Genomic DNA, 20954 nt, shown 5'->3' on the forward strand with positions numbered 1-20954 from the left:
ATTGCTGGGTCATATGGTAACTCTATTTTTAGTTTTTTAAGGAACCTCCATACTGTTCTCCATAGTGGCTGTATCAATTTACATTCCCACCAGCAGTGCAAGAGGGTTCCCTTTTCTCCACACCCTCTCCAGCGTTTATTGTTTGTAGATTTTTTTTTTTTTTTTTCCGGTACGCAGCCTCTCACTGTTGTGGTCTCTCCAGTTGCGGAGCACAGGCTCCAGACGCACAGGCTCAGCACGGCATGTGGGATTTTCCCAGACCGGGGCACAAACCTGCGTCCCCGGCAGGTGGACTCTCAACCACCGTGCCACCAGGGAAGCCCTATTGTTTGTAGATTTTTTGATGATGGCCATTCTGACCGGTGTGAGGTGACACCTCATTGTAGTTTTGATTTGCATTTCTCTGATGATTAGTGATGCTGAGCATCTTTTCATGTGTTTGTTGGCCATCTGTATGTCTTCTTTCGAGAAATGTCTATTTAGGTCTTTTGCCCATTTTTGGATTGGGTTGTTTGTTTTTTTTGGTATTGAGCTGCATGGGCTGCTTGTAGATTTTGGAGATTAATCCTTTGTCAGTTGCTTCGTTTGCAAATATTCGATTCTCTGAGATTGAAAGCCCTTGAACATCTGGCTTGCTCTCAGATGTGGGAGAGCCGGCATCCTAGCAGCTCCTGCTTGAGCCCAGAGGGCAGCCTGGCCAGTTCTGGGCCACATGCAGGCCCTGGTCTCTCCAGCCTGGTTCCTATGTCTCCCTTGAAAGTGAAAAATAGCTGGAAGAGCATACGCATGTCCAACTTCCAGTGGCATCTGAGTTTCGTTCCTGCTGGGGAAACAGGGTGCTTCTGGCCTGGGGGTGAGGAGGGCCTTAGGAGTCACCTGGGCAGTGGTTGCAGACAAGCTCAAACCACCCAGAGCTACTGGGTTAGAGTCTCCAGGGTTGTCCTGAGGGTTTTCAGTGTAAGACGTTCAGGAGGTGATTCCTACCTAGTTGAGTTTGAGGAAATGCAGACCAAGGACTGTGATAGCATAGGCAGGGAGCATGCTGAGTTCCGAGACCTGACTGCAGGCTGAGGCTGCGGAATAATACGGGGTTTTAGGTAACAGCTGTTGTGCCAGCTCCCTTAGGAGTGGCCTTGAAGCTTGTTAGACAGAGGTTGCAAAGAGGCGGGGGAAGAGCCCTGGATGGGGAGTCGGGGACCCTGAGCTCTGGCCCTCACCTTCCATCTAGGAAATTCGGGGTTTTCATTTTAGTAGTGGCAACCCCGTGTACCACATACAAAGCAGGGGGAGGGGAACCACCCTGTTGGAGGTGCTCTGCAGAGGATGCCTGGAGCCCTCAGATCCCTGTGGGTCCAGTGGCAGCTGAGGCTCCAAGGGGCGTAGCCACAGAAGACGTCCCTTGGTACTGGCTCCTCTCGGCCTGGGCCCTCCTGGCTCTGGAGCTGGCTGCTCTCCTGCACTGGGCTTTCACGTTCGTTCGGAACATTTTTAGCTACTTTGGGACACCAGAGGATTCGGAATTGTTATTCCTCCAGTTTTCAAAGAGCACCTGAAAACAGTTCAGATGGATATTATATTTAAGCACAATCTAACTATTTTATGTTGACTAGACCTTAAAAAGAGAAAGTACTTATTATGAAAGGATATAGCAAAATACCAAAAAAGAAAAATAAGCAAACAGAATGAAAATGAGGTGTGAAGTCCTCATTATGTGTCTTTGGGGGCTTCCCGTCCTTCTCCCCGGCAGGTCTCAGCGTGGATCGCCCCTGTGCCAGAGCCGTAAAGGTTGACTGTCCATACCCACTGTCCCAGGTCGCAGCCCGAAACAGCGTGGTGTGGGCGCTGACGGAGCAGAGAGTCCTCCTGTACCGGGAGGGTGTAAGCAGCTTCTGTCCTGAAGGGGAGCACTGGAAATGTGACATCGTCAGGTATCGGGGGAGGAGCAGACCCATTTTCAGCATCCTGTTTGTCCCACTGTCTGTCCTTTGTCAACTTGTCTCTTCTTAAGGGACCCTTGTGAGCCTCTCCTGGGCAGAGCTGGTTCCCTGAAGGTTTCCAAGGTCGTGGTTTTCTCTGGGATTGCCAGAGCCAATTTCAGCAGCCTGACCTTGAAGACGCTACGCTCTGCCTCCTTCTGACTGGCAGACTGGACATTGGGTCAGAGCTCAGTTTTAAAAATGTTACTTCCCTCATGTGTAATCTCAAGCCCCACACGGTCACGAGTCTCTCATGATGGTCTTTCTAGGGAACTGCCCAGTGTCAGATAGTTTCTGTTTAGAGTCTCAGATGACTTAGGGCCAAATATTTTTCTTTATTATCCTCCTAGTCAGTTGAAATTAATCTCTGAATTGCAGTTTATTTGGTTACTTTCTACCAGTGAAAATTTTAATTAAAGAATTACTGTCAGATCATTTTGCTGGTGTGAAATTATCAGTAGTCTTTAGAAAAATTAGATAAGGATAGTCTCGGTTTGAATTGAGCAACCCAGTAAAGTTGAGTACGCACCTGTTGTGAGCGCTGAGTGAACGTGACCCTGCCCTGCCCTCGAAGAGCTCCCCATCTGGGGCAACTAGCGCCAGTTAGTGTAGATGGTCCTGAGCCGGAGAGGGACGCGCAGCACCGAGGACGCCTTGGCTCCCCCTGCAGAGGTCAGGCAGGCGCTGTGCAGAGTGGACCCACAGCTCAGCCTTGAAGCTGGCGGGGACGTCACCGGCTGGGTGGGAGGAGGGCATTGCCCGCAGAGTGGGCAGCGCCTGCCAGGCTGCAGCTGCCCAACACAGCCTGGCACGCTGCGGAGTTTCTGTTCGCTTAATTGGTGAAGGCAGGGGTGGGGAGATGGGCCCCGGGGCCACTCGGGGCTGGAATCCCCCACGCGCCTGCTCTCTTCTTCCCTGGGTTCGTTTCCCTTAAGAGCTCCCCCTACCGTCCCGGGCCTTCAGGGAGTCTTTCAGACGCCCCCTCGCTTTGGAACAGTGTATATCATCGCACAGTCGTTTAACTCGGAAACTCCAGCTTCCTTCCCCGGAACTTGTCTCTTGTCCCACACCGAGCCCCCCAGGACGCTTGATGCCGGCATCCTAGGCGCGCTGGGGGCCATGAATGTGGGTGCTGACTCCACGCTCTCTTCCTCGTTTCCAGCGAAAGGCAGGCTTTGGAACCTGTCTGTATCACTCTCGGGGACCAACAGACCCTGTGGGCCCTGGACATCCGAGGACGCCTGTGGTTCAGAACTGGCGTCGTTTCCAAGAAGCCCCAGGGGGACGACGACCACTGGTGGCAAGTAGGTGTTGAGCTCCCGGGCCGCGAGCCTGGGCGCCTCCCTCAGTCGGGCGCTCCGCTCTCCCTCTCACGGCCCCTCTCTTTTCCCTGAAGAGATCAGGGGCTCGGAGTAAGTAAACAATGCTCGCTCTTACTGTTGGATGAGTTAGGCTTTGCTGTATTTGAGCACACTAGAAATATCAGGGCACAACAAGGCTCTGCTGTATTCAATACCCTATGATAGACCATAATGGAGAAGAATATTAAAAGAAAAAGAACGTATGCATATGTATACCTGAATCACTTTGCTGTACAGCAGTAGCTAACACAACATTGTAAATCAACTAGACTTCAATTTTTAAAAAAAAAGAATTATCAGGGATTTCATCACAGGACGTAACTTGTGAAGCTCTCTTTGCTTAAATATGTAGGCTTTGTTTATTTATTTTTTAATTTTGGTGTTATTTAGAAATTTGTCATTATATGCCAGATAAATCCAGTGACAGCCATTTGAAGACCTAGATAATAATAATGATTAATTCTGGAGGAATGTACGAAGAAGAAAAGAGATTAGACAATAGATGTGAAAAACCCAACCCACAATTAAAATTCACTATCTCTGCTTGTACAGAAGGCCTCGTAAGTAAATGGTATTTCAAGGAAGAAAGGGGAATTTTCCCACATGCCCCCAGAAAAGTAAACACTTTGAGAAATAGTAAGGTAGGAGCTTCCCTGGTGGCGCAGTGGTTAAGAATCCGCCTGCCAGTGCAGGGGACATGGGTTCGAGCCCTGGTCCGGGAAGATCCCACATGCCGCGGAGCAACTAAGCCCGTGTGCCACAACGACTGAGCCTGCGCTCTAGAGTCAGCAGACCACAACTATTGAGCCCATGCGCCTCAACTACTGAGCGTGCGCTCTAGAGCCTGCGACCCACAACTACTGAAGCCCGCGTGCCTAGAGCCCGTGCTCCACAACAAGAGAAGCCACTGCAGTGAGAAGCCCGCGCACCGCAACCAAGAGTAGCCCTTTGCAGCCAGTTAAGCCGACTGTGCTCTTTTCCCCATGGGGGCCCGGTGCGCAATGGCTGCAAACAGAAGCTTCCTCGGTAGTGTATGCAGCCTGTTGCCTGTATGGGTTGCCCTAAGGGACCCTGGAGACAGCCCTTTCCAGTGGACATTCATGACTGGCACGCTGTCCCCAACCTAGGCTCCAGACAGGTGTGCGCGGTGCCTTTGGAAAGCCCCAGGGCACAGTGGCCAGGTCATAATGTCCATCCGCACAAAGCTGCAGAACAAGGAGCATGTGATTGAGGCCCTCCGCAGGGCCCAGTTCAAGTTCCCTGGCCGCCAGAAGATCCACGTCTCCAAGAAGCGGGGATTTACTAAGTTTAATGCAGATGAATTTGAAAACATGGTGGCGGAAAAGCGGCTCATCCCAGATGGCTGTGGGGTCAAGTACATCCCTAATCGTGGCCCCCTGGACAAATGGCGGGGCCTGCACTCGTGAGAGCCTTGGCGCTGCCCCCTCCCTACCCATGCCCACCAATAAACCCTACTTTCTTGTCAAAAAAAAGAGTAGCCCTGCTCACCGCAACTGGAGAAAGCCCGCGCGCAGCAACGAAGACCCAATGCAGCCGAAAATAAATAAACAAAAAGAAATTTTAAAAAAAGAAAGAAAGAAGTAGTAAGGTATAATCAAGCTAACTTTTGCCCTTTTGGCACCATTCAGTGTAAATGTAGCACCCGTGGTCCCCCAGCGTGGCAGGTAAGGCTGTGCTGGCATCGGTGGCTGTGGGGTACACAGCAGCTCTTGAGTGTTCTGTCTCCATTGATTGGTTCAGGTGTTATTGTTGCCTTAGACTTGCCTCATCGAGGGCAGGTCTTCCAGTGGCTGCTCTCAGGTCTTTCAGATGAGGATGTGGAAAAGTAAGTTGTGTTTGCTCTTTGATGAGTATGTGTGTATATACAGAGTCTCTAATTTAATATGCCAGGTACTATTTGAAAAGTTATACAATTGATTCAAAATTATCCTCCGTGTATTTGCAACCATATTATATGGTTTTATACACACACACACACACACACACACACACACCCTCAAGTGTATTGTACTATATGTACTAAATTGTCTTTAAGTAGCCTAAAGAAAACTAGTTATCATTTTATCATAATATTCAGAACATTGTCTTCAGAGAAATTTGACAGAATCATCTCTGAGGTGTTTGGAAACAGAGTTATTTTATTTACCATAAGATTGATTTCTCTGTAGTGCTAGAGCCAGCATTATGTTTGGCTGTTACACCTTTCTCTTCGTTTTGTTAATTTGCATCCTGCTTATCTGCCAATCCTGGGTGCTGGGACTGAGCCTGTCACAGACTTTGTGTGTGGCCTGGCGTCATACACCCCGAGGAGGGGCAGAGCTCCCGGGCCATGACACGGCAACGTGGCACCGGTGCCCAGGTACCTGCCCAGCGTCCTGTGGGCTCTGATGGAGTCCGCCCAGCCAGGCTGGCACGTGCTCTGCTCTTCAAGCGGAGCAGGGCCGCGGGCTCCGCAGCACGGCCGCGGGGCTGACGCGCTGCCACCGTTTGCTTAAACCTCAGTGCGGGCGGCGGCTTGCGGTCAGCGCGAGCCCTCTCACAGGTAAGAAGGGCCGCAGTTGCACATGCGCTACAGTGCTGGTTTTTATAATAGTTTCCTTTTTGTGTGTTTTGTTTATTATACGTTAAGTTCCCTATCCTAAGTTATGTCACTTTCACTCAGCACTTCGCTGTGCGTGACCTGGGAGTGTGGCCTGCACGAGGCTGTCCTAGGCGTAGGGCGGTGACGTTCTCTGTAACCCAACCCGGCAGGGCAGAAGTACGTGGAAAGTCACTCAGAGCCAGAGAGCTTTCTAACAGCCAGAGCTGGCCGGCAAGGGAGAGGGTTCCTTAGAGGGCAGCACCTTGGAGAGAGATCTCTTGCAGAAATGTGAGAGAAGCGTGTCCAGAGTCTGCGCCCGGGTGCGTTCTGCACGTCCAGGACAGGCCCTGTCTGTGCTCTTGTTCTCGCATGATTATTAACAGTCCCAGTTAGGTCATGAATTGCTTCATCACCCTACTTACACTACCTTTTAAAATCCGTATTATGATCCTAAGTATTGTACACTTGTCCATTAGAAATTCCTAAATTTTAAAAACAAAAGAATCCTTTCTCACTGATTATAGTAGAAGACTTATAGGGTGCGAGGGGGTGATAATCATAAAAACAGCGCATGCTCTTTGTAACAGGTCCATGTAATAGAAAAGTGTGTAAAATGAAAGGTGAACGTTTTCCCCCCCTGAGTCCACCCCCCGGAAGTAATCACAGTCCGCAGCGGGGGTGCCCTGCCACACTCCTCTCCAGTCCTCACACAGATGTGCACATGCACGTGGGTACTTGGGTGTTTGACGGGTGGGGGCCGGGCCCTTACGTCTCAGGCAGCGAGCGCGCAGAGGGCGCGTGTAACTGCACTGAGAGCAGGGTGTCTGCCCGTCTTCCCTCCAGGTGAGCATCACCGACTATGTGGTGTTTGACCAGTGCAGCTTGTTCCAGACCATAATCCACGCCACACACTCGGTGGCCACAGCGGCCCAGGTGCCTGTCGAGAAGGTGGCGGATAAACTGCGCATGGCGTTGTGGTCTCAGCAGCTCCAGTGCCAGCCGAGCCTCCTAGGGGTCAACAGCAGCGGCGTCTGGATCTCCTCGGGCAAGAATGAAATCCACGTCTCTAGAGGAAGTCTCATCGGTGGGTGAATCACTTCATTTCCACGCCGGCTTGATAGGCAGCTCCTCTTTAGAGCCAGCATTTAAGGAAAAGCTTTATGACCTCAAGTGGAAAAGATAACTTAGTGCCAGTGGTATGAAGTGTCTGGAACGGAGGCGTTCCCTCTGCTTTCTATCAGTTCCCTCCTTTTAGTCTGTCATTCCTGCGACTTGGGTACCCGTGTCTGGATGGTGTGCCATCAGTTCCCATTAGGAACCTATTAGGCTATAAGAAGAGCACACGGAGCTCGTTTCTGTGTTAATAATTTCCAGCTAAATGAAAAAATCCTCCCATTCCTAAAGAGCCTAGTGGAAAAAATTATCGCACTGTTGAAAATGCAAGGCTCTGACCAGATCTGGAAACGTAGGTGTAAATCCACATTTACCCACTGGGGCTTCATTTCTTTGGGTGAACACAGCTTCGTGAATTTTCTCCAGCTCTTCTCCCCCTGCGTGGCCTCCCCCGACCCCGGGCTAGACGGTGCTCTGCCTGTCGGGCTGGCTCTTGCAGTGCTGGCTCGGGTCTCCTACTTTGAGGACACTCTAGAACCAGCTGTAAGGGGTTTTGAAGACCAGTTGTAGTCTAGAACTAAAGTTCTGAAGCACCTGTGGTTTTTGTTTCTTCTTTCTTTAACATACTCTTCCCGTTATTCTTTCTAGGCACTTACTGGAATAATGTTGTTCCCCGGGGGACAGCTTCTGCCACAAAGTGGGCCTTTGTGTTGGCTTCCGCTGCTCCCACAAAGGAAGGTTGGTTGGGGAGCGCAGTGCACGGGTTGAACAGTTAAAACCATGGTCTGACGTGGCCTAGCTGGGGCGGGAGCGTGGCCGTGGGGCCCTCAGGGACTGGATGCGGTGGTGTCACAGGCCAGCAGCCCTCGTTGGCTGAGCCGAGGGCCCCCGAAGCTGGATAGGCCTGCCCAGGAGAGAAGGATCTGGCGTGGTGATCTGAGTGGGTCTGGAGGCGAGCCGTCCTTCCGAAGGAGGGGAGTGTACAGTGTGACCGCTGAGGCCGGCAGCTGTTGACTTCAGCGACACGTCTCAGGACCATAGCACAGGGCCAGTAGGCACCAGGCTTCTCTGGGTACCTGGCCATTTCCCCTGTGAATTCTGTCACCTCCTCACAGGCTGCTTTACAGCCTCTGGCTGGCCTAAGTCCCACTGTCATGCCCCTGGTAAGGCAGACCTCCCAAAGCCCTGACCACAGCTTGGGGTTTGGAGCCGGGAGAGGCAGTGCAGCTTCCCCGGGAGCTGGGAGCTGGGGCAGTCAGGCGGCCCCAGCGGAGGCCGAAGCCTCCTCCCAGGATCGCGCTGAGGGTCAGGTGAGAGGATGTCGGGGGCCTCTGGTTCAGAGGGAGCAGTTGGCGAGTTTGAGCCCGTAGTCCCGCTAGGACGCGCAGAACTTGGTCAGTACAGTAAAGTGCTTCCTCCCCAGAGCGTTGTGACCGCAGGTGTGCAGTGAGTAAGCTCTGCAAACCGTAGGTTCTTCCCCAGGCTTGGCTCGAATCACTCGGCAGCAAAACCTGACCTGAGCTGACGGGGGGCTCCTTAAGCCTTCGTCTGTCCTGCTGACCGTGACTGCGACGCGTCTCGCCGCAGGAACGTCGCTGCACTTCGTGGGTGGCGGGGAGGGGTACTGCCTGGCTCCCGGGCCGTTCCGTAGACGTATGGCATTCCCATTACCTTATGTTTTCAAGGCCTCAGGTAATTTTGAATTCCAGACCATAACTGGTCCCAAGTTTTCGATATATTTTAGATAATATATTCTGACTGAGGTTTTAACTTCCCCAAGTGTGGTTTGCATTTTAAAGTGAATTAAACCTGAAGGACTGACTCTAAAAATGGGGGAGAGAATGAAAGCATGTAATTTTGAGGTGACGATGGGAAGAAAAGGCTTTCCAGCTTTCCGGGCTTTTTCCAGCAGCCTCCACCCCGCCAGCCCTCCCCTCACCCTGCCACCAGGACGGGAGGTTCCTCGGTGCCGTCCTTCCGAGGCACTGCCGACCTTGCTCCCTCTAGGACACTGGTTAACACACCAAGTTGAACGCTTCCCAGTCCGTTATACGACGTCCAAGGTCCGGGCCTCCGAGGCAACGTTGTGGGTCTCCTAAGGTCTCGTTAGCCCAGCTTCCTTTCATTTCTTTCAAGTATGTCAGGCTTGTTTCCTATGAACTGGCTGGTCTCGGTGCGTCCCCAAGTCCTGGCTGCTCCTTCCCCGAGGTGGGGGCGGTGAGGGTGGGAGCTGGGCCACCAGCCTCTGAAGGCAAAGGCTGCCCCGAGAGCCTCGCCGGTGACGCCGTGACCTTTCCGCAGGAAGCTCCCTGTGGCTCTGCCAGAGCAGCAAGGACCTGTGCCGCGTCAGCGCCCAGCACGCCCAGTCACGCCCGTGCACCGTGCAGCTGCCCCCCGACGCCGAGATGAGGGCCTACGCCGCCTGCCAAGATGCCCTGTGGGCCCTGGACAGCCTCGGCCAGGTGTTCATCCGGACGCTGTCCGCGAGCTGCCCCACGGGCATGCACTGGACGAGGCTGGACCTCTCGCAGCTAGGTATGCCTGCCCCCGCTGCCAGACCCTGCCTTCCAGCCTCATCAGGAGGGGTGTCCCACCCGCTTCCCGGGGCCCTGTGTTCAACTTTTGTGAATTCTTGTAGGCTGCTTGGTCGGTTGCTGGATTTCAGGAGGTCGATTAGCCGCTCTTGCAGGGTAATGGGCCTCTTAAGAATTTTGTGAGGAGCTTTTCTTTGCCACGCTTTACGGGTCACAGGGTTTGCAGAACCCAGGAGGAGCATGAACTCAGAGAAAGCTGCTGTAAGACGTGCTCGAGAGGGTACTGTGGATGCAGCTGCCTCTGCTGGTCTGTCTGAATGTGGCAGTTGCTTTGTGCCCTCTCCGTGTGGGGGCCCCAGGGTCCACGGCCCGCGGCCAGGAGAGTGCCCGGTCCTCCCTGCGCTGGAGGGGTGTGCCGCCTCTTGCTGCCGCCCTTCTCTGAGTCTCCCCGACAGGGCTGCAGGGCAGCCACGCAGCCTGAGGCTCTTGATAAATCATTCATTCCTGTGCCAAGGAGTACGATGGCAGAAGGAGCCCGCACCCTCAGGTTACCCCCTGGGCAGATGGGCAGGTGTGGCTGTCAGAAGGTGCAGGCTGCGCCAGGCAGCTCCAGAGTCCATGCGAGCCTTAGGAATACTTCCCTGCCCAACGGTTTCCCGTTTCGGTGAACTGATAACCAGTATTTTGTTTGTTAGGTGATAGAATGGAATTTAACAAGCATTTAACATTTGAGAATTCAACCACATGTACTCATTTGAAAAAAAAAAAAAAGGACAAAGAAGGCAAGAAGGGAAGGGAGGACGCCTTGTCCACCTCCCGCCCTGGCAGCCCCTGGCCGCGTCTCCAGCTGACGGGCCTCTCACCATCCCATGATGTGCAGAGGTATCGTCGTTCTTTTGTCCCACGAGGCCCCCAAATACAGCCCAGCTTAGCTAAAGAAGCAGGTTGGTTCTCCACTAAAGAAGCAAGCTCTGTCCCACAGGTAGGCATTTTCCAGGGTCATTTTGGTTATGCTTTTGGCCTCACTCGCACCCTGTGTTTTGAACCTAATCCCAGCCCCAAGGCCCGTCACAGTTCAGCTTCTGAGAGCCCCCGCCAGCCGCCATCATCGATGGTGATGGACCAGCGAGGCTGCCGCTGGCCGTGGCTCTGCCTGCCAGCGCGGGGCCGCCTTCCCGCCTGCCCCAGGGAGCCTTTCCTTGGTTCAGAGATCCTGTGGGCCTGAGCCATCCTCCTTTGGCCCCCAAGCAGAGCGGTTTGGGAATTTCTGGAGGTAAAAGGGCCAGGGCGAGCTTGGTGTCCTCCTCGCTGCAGGATCCTGGGAGCGCTGGGGGCCCTGCCCTTGCCCCCTCCGGGTCAGAAGCAGAGCTCGCTGCCCGGCACCACCGCTCAGAGGAGGCCGCCGTGCCGCAGCACGTGCCGAGAGAACGGCCTCGAGCGCGGCTTGGCCTCCGGGCTCCGGCCCACAGCTCACGCCTCCCTTCCCGTTCAGTCCAGTCCTCCCGCGCTGGCGCGCTGGCCAGAGTGTTACAGGCCTCTGAGGCGGCTGGCTGGGTTTCCCTGGGGTCGGTGGCCGTTCTTTCAAGGGGAGTGACTCAGCTTTCAGAGCGGGAGGGGCCAGACAGGGCCACCCTGAGTCCAGGTTGTGCTTTGGCTTTCCTTGCCTGCTGGGGGCAGGGGTGCGGGAGCCGAGAACGGCAGGCTTTCACAGAGCCACCCTGCCTCTTGCCTGCAGGACCGTCCGCAGTCCAGCCAGGCCTGGAGTGGGTCACACAGACCGCAGGTGAGGTGGTTGGGCCCAGGAGCGGGGCTCCCGGCAGAGGCAGGGCTGCAGTGGGAGCGGTGCTAGCCGCACGCAGAGCCGGGCCCCGGGCCCCTGGAAACCTCAGTCCTCACCTTTCTGAGGGTAACGGCAGTCCCCGCCCCAGGGAGATGGTGCAGGTAAGCATCGTGTGCAAACGCAACCTGTCTCAGGCAGGTGTGACGGCCTAAAAGCTGCCCAGCCCCTCCCGCTGCTGGGGGAGGGGTGGTTCTCGCTCGGGCCTGGCGCTGTGCATGACGGGGGCCGAGACCAGGAAGCTCTGCCTTGCTTAGTCTTTTTCCTGCCCTGAGCTCTGGGTTTTGTTTATCTGGGTTACTGGCCGATGCTGAGAGGGTGGATGAAGACCTCTTTTTACCGTTCTCTGCACGTCTTGGGAGAACGAAGCACGTCCAGAGTTGGCGGCGGGGGAGGCGGGCAGGGAACAGCGCAAGGGGTGCTGGCCTTCCGCGCGCCAGGGTGGGGCCGGCGAAAGGCAGGTCAGGGCCACCAGCTGCTCTGTTGTTTGGCTCTTCGCAGGGATGGTCTGTGTAGCCTGTGGGACGAACCGGTGAATCCGGGTTTCTAAGAAAAGTATTATTTGTATTAGGGGATGCAGATTTTGAGTTCAGGTGTGTGCTCCCAGCCAGCGTCCGTGGCAGGCTGCCATCCGGCAGCGCTCATCGGAGAGTAGTGAACAGAGAGTGTAGTAGCGCAGGTAACGTTAGTGCTGCCTTGCCTACTTGCCTGGGGTTACCTGGGATGCTCCGTTGTTCTTTTAAAATTTGGCCATGGTGGTGCCCACAGCAGTGAAAGGAAGCACAGCCTTTTCAAGACTGTGGTTCTACATGTGAGGGTTCTGTTCAGTAGCAAACTTCTCTTTCCCAGATGCACTTTTTTTTCTTTGGAAGTATAGTTGACGTACAATATTATATTAGCTTCAGGTGTACAATATAGTGATTGGGTATTTTTATAGATTTCGCACCATACAAAGTTATTACTATTGATTATATTCCCTGTGCTGTATGTTACATCTTTGTAATTAATTTGCTTTTTATTTTTTTAATTTAAAATTTTTTTGATTTTTTCTAAATCTATTTATTAATTTTTGGCTGCGTTGGGTCTTCGTCGCGGCACGCGGGTTCTCTCTAGTTGCGGCGAGCGGGAGCTACTCTTCGTTGCGGTGCGCAGGCTTCTCATTGCCGTGGCTTCTCTTGTTGCGGAGCGTGGGCTCTAGGCGCGCGGGCTTCAGTAGTTGTGGCGCGTGGGCTTCAGTAGTTGTGGCGTGTGGGCTCAGTTGTTGTGGCTCGTGGACTCTAGAGCGCAGGCTCAGTAGTTGTTGTACATGGGCTTAGTTGCTCCGCGGCATGTGGGATCTTCCTGGACCGGGGCTCGAACCCATGTCCCCTGCATTGGCAGGTGGATTCTTAACCACTGCGCCACCAGGGAAGTCCTTAATTTGCTTTTTAAGTGGTAGTTTGTATCCCTTAATCCCTTCACCTGTTTTGCCCCTCTCCCGCTTCCTACTCCCCTCTGGTAACCACTAGTTTGTTTTCTGAATCTGTGAGTCTATTTCTGTTTTGTTGTATTTGTTCATTTATTTTGGTTTTTTGGATTCCACATGTAAGTGAAACATACAGTATTTGTCTTTCTCTGTCTGACGTTTCACTAGGTATAACACTCTCCAGATCAATCCACATTGTTGCAGATGGCAGGATTTCATTCTTTTTTAAGGCTGAGTAATATTCCATTGTGTGTGTGTACACACACACACCACACACACCACACACACACACACACACCCCCACACACACCACACACACACACACCACACACACACACACACCCCCACACACACACACCACACATCTTTATCCATTCATCTGTTGATGGACACTTACGTTGCTTCCATATCTTGGCTATTGTAAATAATGCTGCAGTGAACAGCATACTGGGGTGCATATATCTTTCCAAATTAATGTTTTCGTTTTTTTCAGATGAATACCCAAGAGTGGAATTGCTGGATCATATGATAGTCCTATTTTTAATTTTTTGAGGAACCTCCGTAATGTTTTCTATAGTGGTTGCACCAGTTTACATTCCCACCAACAGGGTTCCCTTTCCTCCACATTCTTGTCAACACTTGTTATTTGTTGTCTTTTTAAATGGTTTTTTTTTTTTTTGGCTGCACCATGTCTTAGTTGCAGCACGCAGGATCTTTGTTGCCACGTGCGGGATCTTCATTGTGGCATGCAGGATCTTTAGTTGGTGCAGTGCATGTGGGATCTAGTTCCCTGACCAGGATCGAAGCTGGGCCCCCAGCATTGGGAGCTCGAAGTCTTAGCCACTGGACCACCAGGGAAGTCCCTTGTTGTCTTTTTTTTTTTTTTTTTTTTTTTTGGTATGCGGGCCTCTCCCGTTGCGGAGCACAGGCTCCGGGCGCGCAGGCTCATCGGCCATGGCTCACGGGCCCAGTCGCTCCGCGGCATGTGGGATCTTCCCGGTCCGGGGCACGAACCCGTGTCCCCTGCATCGGCAGGCGGACTCTCAACCACTGCGCCACCAGGGAAGCCCCTCTGTTGTCTTTTTGATGATGGCCATCCTGATAGGTGTGAGGTTCTATCTCATTGTGGTTTTGATTTGCGTTTCCCTGATCATTAGTGATGTTGAGCATCTTCTCATGTGCCTGTTGACCATCTGTATGTCTTCTTTGGAAAAATGCCTATTCAGGCCCTCTGCCCATTTTTTAATTGGATTGTTTGTTTATTTGATATTGATTTGTCTGAGTTCTTTACAGAGTTTGGATATTAACCCTTTATCAGACATACTATTTGCAAACATTTTTTCCATTCAGTAGGCTGCCTTTTCATTTTGTTCATGGTCCAAAATGTACTCTTTTTCCTGACTTCACTCCTCTGTTCCATTAAATTCTGCTGGAAAGGGCAGAATTCCCTCTGGCTGTTTTTGCTTCTCTGCCAGCCAGTGTGGTTGGCAGCGTCTCTTCCACCTACCCCAGAAGATCTCTGGGCTGTCTTACCTTCTGCTTCCCTCCCGCCACTGCCAGGGTTAGAGCTCCCCCTCCACACCTGCACTGCCATAGCCGCCTCATGGCTCCAGGTGTGCCCACCTCCTGCCATGGTTGCCCGAGCTCTCCTCCTAAAACACGGCTCCTGGGCTGTGCCCTCGACCCCCTGCAATCAAGTTCCAGTCTTCGGGGTAGCACCTGGTGCCCTGTCAGCCTGACCCAGCCTGCCTTTCGAGGGCCTCGTGCAGCGGGGCTCCAGCCACCCGCCGTCGCTCTTCCCTGTGTGCCAGGCCCGTCTAGGCCCCTGGGGTCACCTCGCTTCCCATGGCCTAGAGTGTCCTCCCTGCTCTTGCCTACTTCAGTCAGCATCCCCATCCTGGGGCTTCTCCCTGAGCATCCTGCTCCTACTCTGTCCCAACAGTCATTTCGGTCTGACCTGCGAGGAGTTTCCACGTGGAGGTGGAGGGGCTCTGCCGGCAGGGGCCTCGTGCATGGCCACATCCACGCGCAGCAGGAAATCGGACTGTCAGGGCAGTCCGTCGTTGTTTGTAACTCCATTTCTAGCTGATTCTGGGATATGAGTTTTGATTCCTTGTTACTGATAATCACAGATAAAACTGTCTTAACAGCAGGTACAATATGTCTTCACCTGTAATTCATCAGTCCAGCTCCAGGTTGCCATCTGCCTGCCCAGGGCATGAGGGTAGGAGATGCTGGCTTTATCAGAGCTGTTCAGAGATGTGCTTTACCTGGTTCCCTTTCAGTCCTGGCCTGTACAAGCGTTCTGACACTGAAAAGAAGAAACAAAAGCCCATCTTCCCAGTGCTGAAAACGTGATCCAGTCTACCTCATGCTGGCACTGGCCTTGGGCAGCTCCAGGTATTGTGAAGTCTGGAATGTCACCAGTCTTTACATTGCAAGCAGACATTTCAATTTCAGGCATGTCTTTAGCAAAGTATCAAGTCATGAACATGATTCCTGCCTTTAATTTCTTTTTTTAAGATGTAGCATCTCTCTTTTCTGCTCCTATACAAATTACCAAGTCACTTGCTATTTTGTGATTAGATTAGGAGAATTCTTTATCGCTCTCTCTTTTTTTTTTTTAATTGAAGTATAGTTGATTTACAGTGTTGTGTAAATTACTGCTTAACGGCAAAGTGATTCAGTTATATATACTTTTTTATTTTAGCATTTTAATTTTTTTTAAATTTATTTATTTTATTTATTTATCTATTTTTGGCTGTGTTGGGTCTTTGTTGCCGCACGCGGGCTTCTCTAGTTGCGGCGAGCGGGGGCTACTCTTCGTTGCGGCGCGCGGGCTTCTCATTGTGGTGGCTTCTCATTGTTGCGGAGCATGGGTTCTAGGCGTGTGGGCTTCAGTAGTTGTGGCACGTGGGCTTCAGTAGCTGTGGCGCACAGGCTCTAGAGCGCAGGCTCAGTAGTTGTGGCGCGTGGGCTAGTTGCTCCACGGCACATGGGATCTTCCCGGACCAGGGCTCGAACCCATGTCCCCTGCATTGGCAGGTGGATTCTTAAGCACTGCACCACCAGGGAAGCCCTACATTCTTTTTTTAAATATTCTTTTCCATTACAGTTTATCACAGGATATTGAATATAGTTTTCTGTGCTATACAGTAGGACCTTGTTTTCCATCCAGTCTATATATAATAGTTTACATCGGCTAGCCCAACCTCCCACTCCATCCCTCCCCCCCCGCCCGCCTTGGCAACCATCAGTCTGTTCTCTACGTCCGTGATTCTGTTTCTGTTTCATAATAGATAGGTTCATTTGTGTCATATTTTAGATTCCACGTGTAAGTGATATCATATGGTATTTGTCTTTCTCTTTCTGACTTCACTTAGTATGATAATCTCTAGTTGCCTCCATGTTGCTGCAAATGGCATTATTTCATCTTTTTATGGCTGGGTAGTAGTCCATTATATATATGTACCACATCTTCTTTATCCATTCATCTGTCGATGGACATTTAGGTTGTTTCCATGTCTTGGCTATTGTGTGTAGTGCTGCTGTGAACATAGAGGTGCATGTATCTTTTTGTTGTTATTTTGTTGTTGTTGTTGTTTTATTCTGCATGTATCTTTGTGAATTACAATTTTGTCTGGATATATTCCTAGGAGTGGGATTGCTGGGTCATATGGTAGCTCTATTTTTAGTTTTCTGAGGAACCTCCATACTGTTCTCCATAGTGGCTGCACCAACTTTCATTCCTACCGGCAGTGTAGGAGGGTTCCCTTTTCTCCACATCCTTTCCAGCATTTGCTGTTTGTGGATTTTTTTTTGTAGATTTTTTTTAATCATGGCCATTCTGACTGGTGTGAGGTGGTACCTCATTGTAGTTTTGATTTCCATTTCTTAGATTAAGAGAATTCTTCAATTAAATGTCTAGCTACTGAACCCAGTTATAGAGACTGAATATGGAATTTTATGATTTATGACAGTCCTAGTTTTTGGAAGAAAATTTGCATCATTTAGCAGATATTTAAGATCCTCATAACGTTTGATTTCCCAGTACACATAAATATGCATGTCAGGCACTGGAATGTTCAGCAAACTAATGCAATTTGTAATTGAATACATCTGGCCACAGCATTTAATGAAGAAATATTCAGTGTCGGTTCGTGCCTTTAGGTAACAAATAGGATTATATTATATAGTAATTTATGCAGAAAAGTGTCTTATAAATAGTAAAACACCAAATAAATGCCACTTTTTGTTCTAAAATATATGTTTAAAAAGCAATCCTAGGGCTTCCCTGGTGGCGCAGTGGTTGGGAGTCCGCCTGCCGATGCAGGGGACACGGGTTCGTGCCCCGGTCCGGGAGGATCCCACATGCCGCGGAGCGGCTGGGCCCGTGAGCCGTGGCCGCTGAGCCTGCGCGTCCGGAGCCTGTGCTCCGCAACGGGAGAGGCCACAACAGTGAGAGGCCTGCGTACCGCAAAAAAAAAAAAAAAAAAAAAAGTAATCCTAAATGGAAAATGTCTCATCTGTTGAATAAAGTAATTAAAACTTTTTTTTTTAATGGGAGGGGAAAACAAAATAGGGGGAAGACAGGAAAATCGCAGCGTGTCTGTGTTAGTCGGACTAATATTGTTATAGTAACGAGTCCCAAATACCAGCGATGTAGCACAGTGAAGGTTGCTTTCTGCTCCCGCGAAGTTGGCTCTCGACCTGTCAGACTTTCGATGGTTGTGGTAGTGGTTCCCAGGTGGTGGCTTAGTGACCCCCTGCGGTGCTCTGTGGCTCTGCCCCTGTGGTCACTGCGGCAGGGGACGGCTGAGAGGCAGGGCCCTCTTGCCAGCTCTTTTATGGTTCAGTTCAGAAGTGACAGATCCCTTCTGCTCACAGCCCACCATCCAGAACCAGTGACGGGGCCCCGCTTAACTCCAAGGGACACTGACGAGCCAGGGAGGCCAGTGCTCTCTGCCCCCTGCCCTGACCTCATACACCTGCGCCAGGCAGCCTGGGAGACCCTCTGTGAAGTAGGAGACTGCGGAAAGGCCCCCGATTAAACGTGTTCTTCTTTGACCTGTCCCTTCAATTCAGAATAAGCTGATTTATACACTGAAGTGTATATTCTAGCAGCCTTTTATGTTTGTTTTAAAAGAACGCTTGCCTTGTAACATGAACTCCGTGTTTCACTGGTGGTGGTGTTATTCGCTGCTAATTCTGAGGTGCTGACCCAGTGTGTTTTTGTCACCATGTAACTCTCTTCACATGAGCAGCTGCCACCTGTAGTTCCTGTTAGGGCAGGTTGACGACGCCAACATAAAATTATTTTTTAATTAGCATTTTAAAATTAGAACTTGTTTCTCGGCCGTTTCTGGAATTTACTGCTGAAAGTACTTTATTTGAATCGCTACAAATCTTTTCATGGGTAATGTTAGAGCTCTAGGATGTCTATTTTAACTCCCTGGTAAGACATTCTATAAAAGATTTTAAAAATACAGCTAATTTCAGTATAAGAGAAATCATCATCTTCAGAAAATGTACAAAGGAATACTAAGAATTCTTTCAGTAGTAGTGGGTTGATACTTTTAAGCTAAACACATGTGAGGAGATTTCCCCATAGCAGGATCCGTGTCTGTACATTTTGGTGTAGACACATGGGCTGTCATCTGATACCGGTGACAACTGTGTGAGGTGGCCAAGAGCAGCACTGCCAGTCAATGTAGCTGCACCACCTTGTTCCTCTGCTTTACAGTAAAAATGAGTCATCCTCTAACTTAGTCATCAGAAGACCAGCCATTCAACTTGAAAAAACGGGCAAAAGACTTGACAGATCCTTCACAAAAGAAGATATACAGATGCCCCCCATAAGCACGTTAAAAGATTCTCAACATCACTAGTTACCAGGGAAATGCAAATTAAAACCATGACAAGATGCCACTTTACACCTGCTAAAATGGCTGACAGAGGTGCCAGAAGTGGATGCTGGTCAGGGTGTGGGCGTGTAAAATGGGAAGACTGGTGGTCTCTCTCCATGTTAAACAGATATCTACCCTATAGCCCGGAGCTCCACCTAGGTGTTATTCAAGAAAAACAACGCATGTTCACAAAAAAAAGTCTTCTGCAGGAATGGTGATAGCAGCTTTACTCCTAATAGCAAAAAGTGGAAATGGCCCAAATGCCCATCAGTAGGATACACCACTAACTGTGGCGTTTACATGCAGTGGACTCATACTCAGCAGTAAAAAGGAGTGACTGGATGAATGTCATGAACAGAACATCACACTGAGTGAAAGAAGCCAGACCCAAGGAGTGGCTACCTCGGGGCAGAGGGGCAGAACTTTCTTGAGGAAGGGGCTTGAGGGAACTTTCTGGGGCGATGAAAACATTCCATAACTTGATAAGCCATGGGTTACCCAGGCATGTTCATCTGTCAAAAGCGAGGGAACTGACCGTGTGAGATCTGCGTGTTCACGGGATGTGGGGCCCCGGAGATCAGAGGTGGCTGGCGGGGAGGGTCAGTCTGGCCTGGGTTCAAGCCGCGGCCTGCCCTTTGCCTCCTGGCTTCTCCACGTTCTCTTCCGGGGTCTGCGTCCTGACGGCCTCACGCATGAGCTGGGGCGGCAAGAGCCGTGCATCATTGTCACGCAGGTCAGTAACTGTGGGCTGTTGCTCTTTCTGCCAGATAAACTTAATCAGATTTCTCTTTGAAGACTCCTCCCATTTCCTTTCTTCTTAAAATTGGTTTAATAAACAAGGAGAAATGTAAAAAGAAAAATGAAGATCCTGGGAGGCTTAGTTAGTTAATTTTAATTCTAATTAGGATCAAGATTACCAGAAAGAGGGACTTCCCTGGTGGTCCAGGGGTAAAGAATCCGCCTGCCACTGCAGGGGACACAGGTTCGATCCCTGGTTAGGGAACTAAGATCCCACGTGCCGTGGGGCAACTAAGCCCGCGCGCCACAACTATTGATCTCTCGCGCCTCAGCTAGAGAGCCGCGTGCCCTGGAGCCTGCACGCCACAGCCAAAGAGAGAAAACCTACACGCTGCAACTAGAGAGAAGCCCACGCACCACAACGAAGATTCCGCGTGCTGCCACTAAGACCCTACGCAGCCAAAATATTTGCAAATGAAGCAACTGACAAAGGATTAATCTCCAAAATTTATAAGCAACTCATGCAGCTCAATAACAAAAAAGCAAACAACCCAATCCAAAAATGGGCAGAAGAACTAAATAGACATTTCTCCAAAGAAGATATACAGATCGCCAACAAACACATGAAAGAATGCTCAACATCATTAATCATTAGAGAAATGCAAATCAAAACGACAATGAGATATCATCTCACACCGGTCAGATTGGCCATCATCAAAAACTCTAGAAATAATAAATGCTGGAGAGGGTGTGGAGAAAAGGGAACCCTCTTGCACTGCTGGTGGGAATGTAAATTGATACAGTCACTATGGAGAACAGTATGGAGGTTCCTTAAAAAACTACAAATAGAACTACCATACGACCCCGCAATCCCACTACTGGGCATATACCCTGAGAAAACCATAATTCAAAAAGAGTCATGTACCAAAATGTTCATTGCAGCTCTATTTACAATAGCAAGGACATGGAAGCAACCTAACTGTCCATCAACAGATGAATGGATAAAGAAGATGTGGCACATATATACAATGGAATATTACTCAGCCATAAAAAGAAATGAAACTGAGTTATTTGTAATGAGGTGGATAGAACTGGAGTCTGGCATACAGAGTGAAGTAAGTCAGAAGGAGAAAAACAAATACCGTATGCTAACACATATATATGGAATCTAAGAAAAAAAAATGTCATGAAGAGATTAGTGGTAGGACAGGAATAAAACACAGACCTACTAGAGCATGGACTTGAGGACATGGGGAGGGGGAAGGGTAAGCTGTGACGAAGTGAGAGAGTGGCAGGGACATATATGCACTACCAAATGTAAATTAGATAGCTAGTGGGAAGCTGCCGCATAGCACAGGGAGATCACCTCTGTGCTTTGTGACCACGAGAGGGGTGGGATAGGGACGGTGGGAGGGAGGGAGA

At 50.6% G+C, this 20954-nt stretch overlaps 1 protein-coding gene and 1 non-coding gene across 2 annotated transcripts in view; both read left to right on the forward strand.

Moving 5' to 3' along the window:
• Positions 1 to 20954, forward strand: part of TECPR2 (tectonin beta-propeller repeat containing 2) — a 108546-nt gene that overhangs the window by 58274 nt on the left and 29318 nt on the right. The window contains exons 12-16 of the mRNA XM_024131145.2: positions 1748 to 1928; positions 3139 to 3280; positions 6783 to 7023; positions 7701 to 7790; positions 9354 to 9587. Of these exons, the coding sequence (XP_023986913.1) occupies positions 1748 to 1928; positions 3139 to 3280; positions 6783 to 7023; positions 7701 to 7790; positions 9354 to 9587 (888 nt within the window). The remainder of the gene's footprint in view (positions 1 to 1747; positions 1929 to 3138; positions 3281 to 6782; positions 7024 to 7700; positions 7791 to 9353; positions 9588 to 20954) is intronic.
• Positions 4286 to 4420, forward strand: LOC112066849 (small nucleolar RNA SNORA70). The gene has a single exon (XR_002892925.1). It is a non-coding gene; the product is annotated as a small nucleolar RNA SNORA70 (small nucleolar RNA).

The sequence above is a fragment of the Physeter macrocephalus genome, chromosome 11 (genome assembly GCF_002837175.3).
Source record: "Physeter macrocephalus isolate SW-GA chromosome 11, ASM283717v5, whole genome shotgun sequence".
Taxonomy (NCBI): Eukaryota; Metazoa; Chordata; class Mammalia; order Artiodactyla; family Physeteridae; genus Physeter; species Physeter macrocephalus.